Source organism: Lagopus muta, chromosome 1 (assembly GCF_023343835.1).
Source record: "Lagopus muta isolate bLagMut1 chromosome 1, bLagMut1 primary, whole genome shotgun sequence".
NCBI classification, from domain to species: Eukaryota; Metazoa; Chordata; class Aves; order Galliformes; family Phasianidae; genus Lagopus; species Lagopus muta.
The window spans coordinates 123,470,511-123,480,653 of NC_064433.1; the positions used below are offsets into that span (position 1 = coordinate 123,470,511).

Genomic DNA, 10,143 nt, shown 5'->3' on the forward strand with positions numbered 1-10,143 from the left:
AAACAAGGAGATACTTGCCTTGATTTCATTGCAATGACTATCCAACATATGTCCATACAGCTCTTGGAATTTTATTGACATGACATTCCAAATTTGGATCCATGGAACAGAAAACTTTAGATATTCTCGAGGGAATCTTCATCAGAAAAGCTAGTTGGCTGTGTAATTTAGTGTGTGAAATCAACTTCAAGATTTTAATGTCATATTACTTGCTCTGAAGGTCCTGTTACTGCAATTGCTCTCTCATCTCTGCTTTTGAGGCCATTGCAAATGCTTTCTTCACTCTAATCTGACAGAAAACACAATTTCTTTTCCTTCTCCAAGGAGGACAAATGAGATGTTCCTCATCTTTCAGTTCTCTTAAGAGTTGAGCATCATGAATGGTGTGTCAGGGACTTTATGGAACATGGTTGTGGTAAAGCACTAATTACCAGTGGCAGCAATTATGAAGGCTGCTTTTGTGGATGACTTAACTTTTTTTGTATGTTGGCTTGACAATGACAATGGAATTGCAGTTTCCAGCTGTAAGATGAAGAATCTTTAAGACAAAAATAAAATGTTTCTTATGAGTATTTATCACTTATCGAGGTTAGCAAATAGAGCAAATGTGGCTTGGAGTAATTTTAGAGTAAGTGTGTTTTAAATGCATAGAATTTTCAAGTGTTTTGGATGGTGATGATAGGTTTTAATCCACCTTAACCTGTGGCATCCAAGATGAGGCCATACAATAGGCCATACAGTATGTTCATGTACAGAGCTGCAAAAGCTTCCTGAATCATTGAGTTCTCCATCCTGTTACAGTAGCAACCGGTCCTGTAAGAAGCTGTTTTGTTGGTGGTACCTCAGATGTATATGGAAATTGCTTTTTCATGCTACCAGGTCATTGCACTTCGTATGGTTTGCCTCTTCATATAATTGGTTTTCCTCTCAGAAGCATTCAGGTATTGCAGAAAAGGATTTCTGCCAAAACTGAAATGAGATTTCCTGTTTTGATGACCGAGGCTCCATTGGAAATGTAGGAATGTCCTCCATGGAAGTAATTACTGTTACTAAAATTTTTGCAAGTCACTCATACTGCTAGACTCTGGTGGATAACTTAAACACAGAAGGATGCCAGTTAAAAAGGAAAACTCGACAGTATTTTTGAACCAATATGTTATAGGTTCTTTTTGCAGCTTTCACACCTTTCAGTCAGATGGGGATACTTCACCACTTCTTAAATCTTTTCCTTAATGTAGTTCAAAACCTGCAGAAAATATTTTACTTGCTTTCCCATTTCTGACATTTGGTAATACATAATCTACTATTCAAAGACTGCATATAGGTGAGTGTGTACCCCATGCAGGATTTACTTTGCTTCTGTATTTTTCTCCCCAGTGTGTGGGTAGACAGTCTCACAGCCATTCAAGTGAAGATGAATTCTGAATTTTAGTAAATTTCTGATTGCTAATGAACTCAAACTGTAAACCAAGCAGATACAAAATTTTTGTTTTAAGGAATATATGGGAGTTCGTTCTTTATTTGGTGTGAGCCAAAGTTTTTTTGTTCTTAAATAGCATCTTAAAATTATGTAAGTAAAGCAAATGTATGAGATCAATTTACAGCTTCAAAGTATTCAATCCATTTTTAAAGTTTCTTACAGTAATAATCTTAGTCTACAGGCATTTTCTTTTGTTTTTAAAACCTTTTTTTTTTCCTAAACAAATTTGAATATGATATTAGGTATAAATAATTGTGTGAGTTTACTAGCAGAAACTGTAAATGAGGTTAGAAGCTTGAAGTTTTCAAAGGCTTGACAGTTTCCATTTAAGTACATTTTTATCAGGAGCTCTGTCTTGAGACAAGATAGACTATAAGAGGTCACTGAAGGTAAGACATTAAATTGGTGTTTCACAAAGCTCAAGTTTTTGTTCCCACATCCTTTGTTTGCATTTCCCTTTGCCCTCATTCCTTGTGTTACCTTGCCATTGCTATGCAGGGCTAGACCTCCTTCTTTGCCCTGTGCAACGCAGTTAGGTTTTGGTCCTGCAAAGATGTACATGTGACAAACCTTCCTGCTGTCAGTGTTAGTGTTAAGTATGTCTTTATGTTAACAGGATGAGGTTTAGATGACGCTCAGTCTAGAAAGCTGAAGAGAAAGACGTTCAGTCACAGGAAATCTACAGATAGCTACACTGCTCCCCTTTTCTCTCAGGTCTTTCTGACTCTTCAAAGGCTCTCAAAACATTACTTAAATGGATCTCATTTTGACTCACATTTACTGCACAGCTTTGGGTTTTTTTTTTAGAATTCAGAGGAGAGAGAGGGAGTAATAAGGAACAAACAAAAAAAAAAAAGAGGAAGGAGTTTATTTTGTGATAGCATTTTAGAAACTTAAAGTATGTAAATAAAGTACGTAACAATTCTTCAGTAGCTGTAGATTTATTCACCCTGTCTTCATCTTCAGCTAGGAAGCTACACATCTGAGAACATGATTTACAATTTCTTTTTAATGATTCTCCAACATTACTGTGCCAGCCATTCTGGGAAGCCTGGAGCAGTACTATTTAGCCAAATGGCAGCTCCCATTTTGTAAGTTGGCCGTGATTAAGCCTCAGAGTCAGCTTGGTGTTGGTTTCTTTGCTGGGGGGTAACTAGGAGAAAGCATAATTAAATCCCAACACTTTATGTCTCCATTTACACTGAGAAAAAAATTAAGTATTGCAAAACATGCTAATCATAATGTTGAGTGTATATGTTCTATAGTTCAAGATATAGCACTCGTAAATCAATGAGGGGGAAAGAAACAGCTTGAAAGTGGTATTAAGGTGTGTCAGTATCAGTGTATCGAGCTTCAGTTTGCTGCGGTTGGCCTGTGTTACCCGTGTGTTTTTTTATTTTCCTTCTTCAGTTTTACTTCATTTGTCTAGAAAGAGGGTTATTGTTCCATAATGAATAATGTGCTTTAGTTGCTCGCTCGGTTTAAGCCATCTTTGGATTTAGCTCTAAGAAAGGCTGATCATTCTCAGTATACATGACAAGAAGGACCCTCTGTCATAACATGTACAATTACAGCAAATATTAATGTGAGGTCACTGATAAAAGGAGTTTGACTCAAGACAAGAGCAGATGAAAGATTAGCATCTAAGAAACACAGATCGAGGTTCAGAGAAATGAAAGATGAGTAACAAAAATGCAAGTGAGGGGCAACTGACAGGGATAAAGTATGGTTGCAGAGGACTTCTCCATATTATTTGGGATGTTCTGTGTGCTCACAGATTGTCTCCTGTCTGCTTAGTATAAACTGTAACAATATGAGAAATCCTCTATGTTTTCAACACACCTTAAAAATGAGAGGTTTCTCTCTGAGCTTGGGATGTAGTTTTTGTTGGGGGCTTTGCTTATTTTGAGTCAAAATTAAAGCCAGTTGTTTGCTGCCTCCATCGGAAATATGATAGAGATACGGCTGGTCCTCCATAGAATATTTACCTCTGGATGCCTCCAGAAGAGGGTCCTGCCTACAGTGCGAGAGATGAGCAAAGTATTGGCTTTCACTGACTGTATATTACTGTAAAACGGAACAAGTTATTTTAGCATACTGCTTATCATCAAACTAATCTTCCCTATCGTGCCCTCAGATTTATTGTTGCAACAAGCAGAATGGTCAAGGTAACATAAGGAATTGATTCACTGTTTAATTTCCTGTGACAAACTGTGCAGCGTTTGGTTTTTATTGTTTTCGTTCTTGAAAGCAGCATCTTTTGATTTTTAGTGGCCCCTACTGGCTGCTTCATGGCATAAGTTTTACTCATGGAGAATTCATTTCTACTGCTTCCGCAGTGTTTTCATTTCAGCAGTTGTGACCATACAGTTGCATTTTATTTTATTTGTGTGACGTCAAAGTGCACGCGTTGCTGTGAACATGAAGCATTTTTTATTAACCTCATTTATTTAACAACTTTTCCCAGAAGCCCTGAGATGCTGCGGTCAGAAGGTTCCTACTCCACGGGAGAAAGGCACTCTTCCACAGACTCCAACAAAGCTTCAAGCGGAGATGTCTCCCCGTACGACAACAACTCCCCCGTACTGTCTGAGCGCTCGCTGATGGCAGCACAAGAAGAAGTTGCACACAGCCCAGATAAGCCGTACAGAGCACAGGAACAGTACGCACTGGGTGCTCATTTGCAGCCTAAAACAAAGGAGAATTCTTCTGCATCACAGGCTGGAAAAGGTATATCCTCCTCGTGTTCCTCATTCTAAGTGACTGACAGGGGTTTCTGATGTAGCTGAAAAGTGTCTGCACTCTATTATCATCTATCAGGACTTGAGTTTGTTGTAGTGTAACAGCCCCACAGGTAATGACTGACCTTAGCTCAGCCAGCTGTCAGGGGTGGTTTTAGTGTGGCATTTGTCAAAACTTGGAGCTATTGTATAGGAAAAGGAACTCTTTACGTCCAGCTTTTCAACCTTTTTCTGAGCATGCTAAAGACTGTTCTTTCTAGTTCTGTTTGCCAGGACTGTAATACCTGCAGTGCTATGCCCCAGCTTTTGGAAAAGTCTGAGTTTAAGATGTCAAGCTGTAAATTTTGTGCAGTTGAAAAGAATGACTTCAACTGCTTTGCACTGGAGAACACAGCTGAGCTGCACAGCTTTATGTCTTTTACCAATAACACACCTAGCAGTACCAGCACGGGGATCCATAGTTTCCATACCTGTCTAGGGAGTGCACACCTGAATTATTTCTTCTGTAAAGAACTCTTATTAAAGCTGATAGCTCACCAGCTCTGCCAGCTACTTTCATTTAAAAATGTCAAAAAATGTTAACAGTTACTTTCATGAAATATACGAATAACGAGCCAAACTTAAAGGAATTTCAGTGTTTAGAGGTACAGAGAGCTGTTTGGTAGTATTATTTCAGAAGTAGTGGTTAGGCAGTTAATTCCATATGGAATTAATGGCATTTAGACTACTATCCCAGTGGTAAGCTTTGTAAATGCCATTGGGCATTTTTCTTCTGTGTTCAGCATCTAAATCTGTGAACTGGTTTCAAAACGTGGATAGATTCCCGCTAAGTTGTGAACAAGAAATGACACAAAGTTTCATCATATTAACCATTCTTTGGACTTTAAATGTATCACAATGATAGCAAACTGTAAAGAATTACAAAATTTCTTTCTGCCAGATGGAATTAGAAAATGGTACAGAAAGATTAGAATTCAGCATGAGGCCTGGTATGTGCCTTTTGTTAAATCTATTTTGTGACAGCACTTCCTTGCAGGAGCTTTGCCATTCTTTCTCTTTGGGAAGCACATGAACTAACTAACTTCTTTTGGCCTAATCATCCTGTTCTTATCCAAAGCCTCCATTCTTCAATAAAGCAGAGGACAAACAAAATTTCATTCTATCAGCAAATTTAGGTGTTCCGCTCATACAAAGTTCACTAAATTCATTCACAGGATCTGAGCTTGAAACAGTAAGTGCATACGCTTGGTCTGTTTGTGCTAGTGCACAATGAGCCCAATGCTAGCAGACGTTGATAACTCTGATATATACAACTTTGTGTAAAGGTTTATGCAAATTTAATTTACTACTCCATTTACATATTTCTAAATAATGAGTTAATTAATTCATCCTTTTCTTCTTACTCTTCTTGCTATTTAGATGTCTCAGAAGATCATTTTGATATCTGGGGAACCTGGCATTCAACACTGAAAAGTGGCTGCAAAGACACAGGCATTGCAGGTCAGAACTTTCTCAGAACTTTTAAGCCCAAAGCTAACAAAGGCAGAAGCACTTTCTGGGTTTTGAGAAATCACAGTGAAATTAGTAGGACAGCTCATGTTGCCAAGAGTTAAATGTGTATGTAAACCACTGACTTAAAAGTTTGCTGTTCAATCAAATGAAGAAAAGCACAAGGATTTTACAAATGTGGCAGCATTTTAAATTATTAGAAGACAATTTTAAAAATCATTTTCAAGTTACTTCAAAAACAATTTTGAATAGTTCTGAAACTCACTGTGGAAGGTGAACACAGTGGACACTTGGAAGTGTCTGCAGAAGTGGCATGAGCACAGCCCGTGAAGCTGCAGCTCTGGACTCTGGTCCTGCTGGTGGCCCACATGGTCTTGACAAGTCACTGCCCTGTTCTGCCTATGGTATTCCTCCCATCTGGACCTGCTTCACAGAGGAGCCATCCAAGGAAACTGCACAGCCTCTGGGCAGCCTGAGCCACTGCTCCATCACCTCCATCACCTACCCAGCACAGAAGTATTTCCTGGTGTTCAGAAGGAACCTCTGTGTTCTAGTTTTTGCCCATTGCCTCCCTTCCTGGCACTGGGCACTACTGGTAAGAGCCTGGCTCCATCCTCAGTCTGATAGCCTGAAAAATAAATGCAAGGCTCTTGCTCCGTGTCCCCAGGTTCAGGCAGTGGTGGGGCTGTTAAACCTTTAATTGCATAGCCTGGAGATAAAAATCCCTATCTCTCTTTGTGATATGATACAAGGAAAAAGCAGTGACTTGTAGAATGCTATGTAAATGACTGCAGACTGACATCTTTCTTACTTTGTCCCCCAGGTTCTTACGGAAACATTTACGAAAGCAGCTTGCTGCGGCCTGGACAGTGCTCTCTTTCACAAGGGAACCTCTCCATATATTCTCCTCGGTGGCAGGGCAGCTCCTCCGAACTGGATCATGGCAGGCAAGTCATGCGCAGGAGTCAGACAACTGCCGCCATTCCCGAGTGCCAGCTCCAGCCTGCCATGTCTCGGGTATGCAGTAACCCGCACATCGAAGCCGGAGGAAGGTGTTTGGACCAGTCACGCTCCAAGTCGGAGCGGCACTTGACTTTAAGCAGTGTGGAGGACCTCACTGAGCATGACTCGCACGCGGGTTGCTCGCAGAGCACGGCTAAGCCCTCCTACAGCAAAGAGAGGCCACCCCCTCCGTACCCTGGGCAGCCCAAAGCAAGCTCTGCGTTGTCGCAGCGATCGAGCGTTTCTTCAACGTTGCACTCTTTGTGGAGACTTCAGCGCCATGACAAAAGTGCAGGGACCAGAGCAGCTGGAGGGCCTGTGGCCAAAGCCCCCGAGCAGGCCGTCTCCAAGCAGGAGCGCCCGGCCCCGCACACCCAAGCAGGTCACATCTATTCGACGGCGGCTCGCAGTCAGAACAGTAAAAATGTTTCAGAGCCAGACTGGCACGATTGGCAAAGAGAGAGGTGGCAAATTTGGGAGCTTTTATCAGCTGATAACCCTGATGCCCTCCCAGAGACCCTTGTATGATCAGACTCCACGGAACTGCCGCTCGCACCTTTGCTCCCTCTCATAGGAAAACAGTGATGATATTGGAAAACTGGGGGGTGCTTGTTCGTTTTCTACCGAATAAGTTACATATAATTTTTTAAAATCTCGTTCACTTTAATTTCCTAACAGCACTGGCAAGCAGTCTATTTACAAATACAGTATGTTCCTGTTTTTCAGCAAGCTTGTGAGAAAAGAAGAAGATGGAAATGTTAGTCCGATAACCCTGTATGCATACATACGCTGTTTATAAGATAAAACTGTTGCTTTGATGTGGCTAAAATGTATTTATATATCTGCAGTTTGATGATTGTATATTCTGTAATGGGTATTGTATGATAATCATATATTATGTTTTCATATACAGATGTCAATCGACCGTGACTGCTTTTATAAAAATCACTGCACTTACATTACCGTCATACGCATTGGAGTTCTATAGGAAGTGCACAAGCTGGTTTCTGTGCTTGGGAAAAAAACCTAAAGGGGAACGTCGTCCTTCTTTTCACTGCCTATTGAAAAACACTAGAATAGAGTGGAACATGAAAAGCCATATATTTTATAAGGGTAGTAGTGACTGGGAGGGGGGGAATACCAAATATTTTTTTTCTTATAAATATATTTGCAAACAAAATTAGAATTTGATACAAGGTAAGTGTTAAAAATATTTTTTATTAGATTCTTGGAGGAAGTGGTTTGGGGAATCAAATAAGAACAAGGCCGTGCCTAAACCAATGAAAGATGTAGCACAAAGGTCTGCCCTACCTGTCTAGAGGAAAAACAATGTTATGTATACAGGATATAATATATATATTTATAAATGTATGACTTTATATATTGTTCTAAAACAATGAACTGGAATCGAAATTTTAGAAAACCAATCCCAATAAGTTGAGTTGTGTAACGGTAGAGAAAGAATATGGCTTTTCCTTTAAAATAACAAGGCTTCATTGTGAAGAAAGTTAGACAAAGCAGAAATAGAGACGGAGATATTTGCAAAAGGGGGTCACACTGAATTTTGGAAGTGAATATGAGAAGTTCACAGCTGTGTTTCTATAAATATTGTGCCAAAGCCTGGGTCATTAGTACTTCTTTGATAACTGTATGTTGCGTTGTCAAATGTCATTGTTTTCAAATTGCAAAAGCATTTCTGGCCAGCAGGTGGCAATGTACTTCAGTATTCTAGAGGAAATTCTATTATCACTTGATAAGGGAAAGTGTATCATATCAAAAGAATTTTATAAAACTTATTAGTCTTAATGACGTTGAAGACGTATTCAGTGATGTTGTCTTTAAGTTCTATCTTGTGCCATAACGGTGGAATAAAAGGCTGAACAAAACAATGAGCATATTTTTGCTCTTTCCTTTTTTGTTTTGAAGTAAAGTTTCTGTAAAAATTGATGTGTTTTTATTGTATTCCAGAGTGTCTCTGCCAAAAACATCTAAAAGGCTAAGGGCACTTAAAGATCACTTTCATTAATGACTTAAATCCCAGGTTTTACCTATGTTCTGGGCTTAAAATCCATCCTACAGGGAGCCTACCCGTTGCCATATTCCCAAGTGAAGTGATAACGGCACCAATCCAGGTATAAAGGGGAGGATTTTGCCTCTGGCTGTCACTGTGCTGTCTCACTGGCTGACTCTTTTATAGGAATATGGAATAGTGTTCAGAATGTATCTCAGCTCTGTCCCTTGATGCTAGAGTTGATAGGAAAAGATTCTTGTGTGTAGCTTGTTGCAGCACCTCTATGACAATTTATTACCAAAAGAAAAAAAAAGGAAAAAATAGAGTTATCTAAGTTTAAAAGATAAGTAGTGGAATACAAGCAAGGACAATAAAAGAGTTCTCACAAGCAATTGTCATCATTTGATCTTGCCTCAGTATTGTCCCAGGTTTGATGCATACTTGCTACAGAGAATTAATGCTCCCTAGCAGTTCTAAAAAACAGGCATTGTGCAAACCCTGCTGTAGAAGATGTACTTCATTTTAATTCCCTTTCTACATATAGCAGCATCTGCACATTTCTATCACTTTTAGCAAGTTGTCTAATGGCTATCTAGCTTCATAAAAAGATTCCTATTTGCCAGTGCCTCTCTCTATGTAGATGTGTACATAGGTATATATTAGCATCTATTTGGTATATATGCAAAAATGGGGAAAAAAAAGCAAACCACTGCCGAAGGACAATGCATCTGCCCACATTTCAGTATACAATTGCATGGAAGAAATCATACAGAATAAATTCTGATGATTTAAAAATAACTCTGACTCAGAATGAATCATTTCTGTCTGCTATTTTCACTTGAATACTACAGAGTAAAATATCACAAGCAAGTTAAGGATGCAGTGGTTTTAATTTGTACCTGTTATGTAGATAGGTAAGATCTAACACTTCTCTGTTTCAACAGTAAGTTTATTCTGGTTGCCTTCATTTCAGTGGATTTGGGGAAGTTAACAGTTTGCTATGTGTGTGTAAGGAATAGGGCTGGGACAGAGCAAAAGCCCCTTCCTTCACTTTAGCTGGAGGCTGAAAAATTGTTAGACTTGGGCAAAATACTTTGACAAGAAAATAACATTTGAAAAGTCTATTGAATGATGTGGCAGATGTGCAATGCTCTCCTTCACCTCCAAGTCCTCCTGCTCCCCAAAATACCAAAGATCAAAACAAAGGAGAAAAAAAAACCAAAACACCAGTTAACTGTTTGAAACATTCTGAGAAGGAAACCTTTATTGTAACTTTTAGCATCTGAAACATAGGAGGAATAGATAGATGTGGAAAACAGAACTAAGTAACTGAATTACGGGGGTGATTTGTAAGGCCCTCTCTCCATTAGATGGTCCAGAAACTACTGGAGTGTTTGAGG

At 39.4% G+C, this 10,143-nt stretch overlaps 1 protein-coding gene across 7 annotated transcripts in view; it reads left to right on the top strand.

The window, feature by feature from the left end:
- Nucleotides 1-9,512, top strand: part of ARHGAP6 (Rho GTPase activating protein 6) — a 302,474-nt gene extending 292,962 nt beyond the window's left edge. For all 7 annotated transcript variants that reach the window (XM_048931252.1, XM_048931278.1, XM_048931270.1 and 4 more), the window contains 3 exons: nucleotides 3,948-4,210; nucleotides 5,641-5,721; nucleotides 6,554-9,512. In XM_048931252.1, coding sequence (XP_048787209.1) covers nucleotides 3,948-4,210; nucleotides 5,641-5,721; nucleotides 6,554-7,260 — 1,051 coding nt within the window. In that variant the 3' untranslated portion in view covers nucleotides 7,261-9,512. The remainder of the gene's footprint in view (nucleotides 1-3,947; nucleotides 4,211-5,640; nucleotides 5,722-6,553) is intronic.
- The last annotated feature ends 631 nt before the right edge of the window (nucleotides 9,513-10,143 follow it).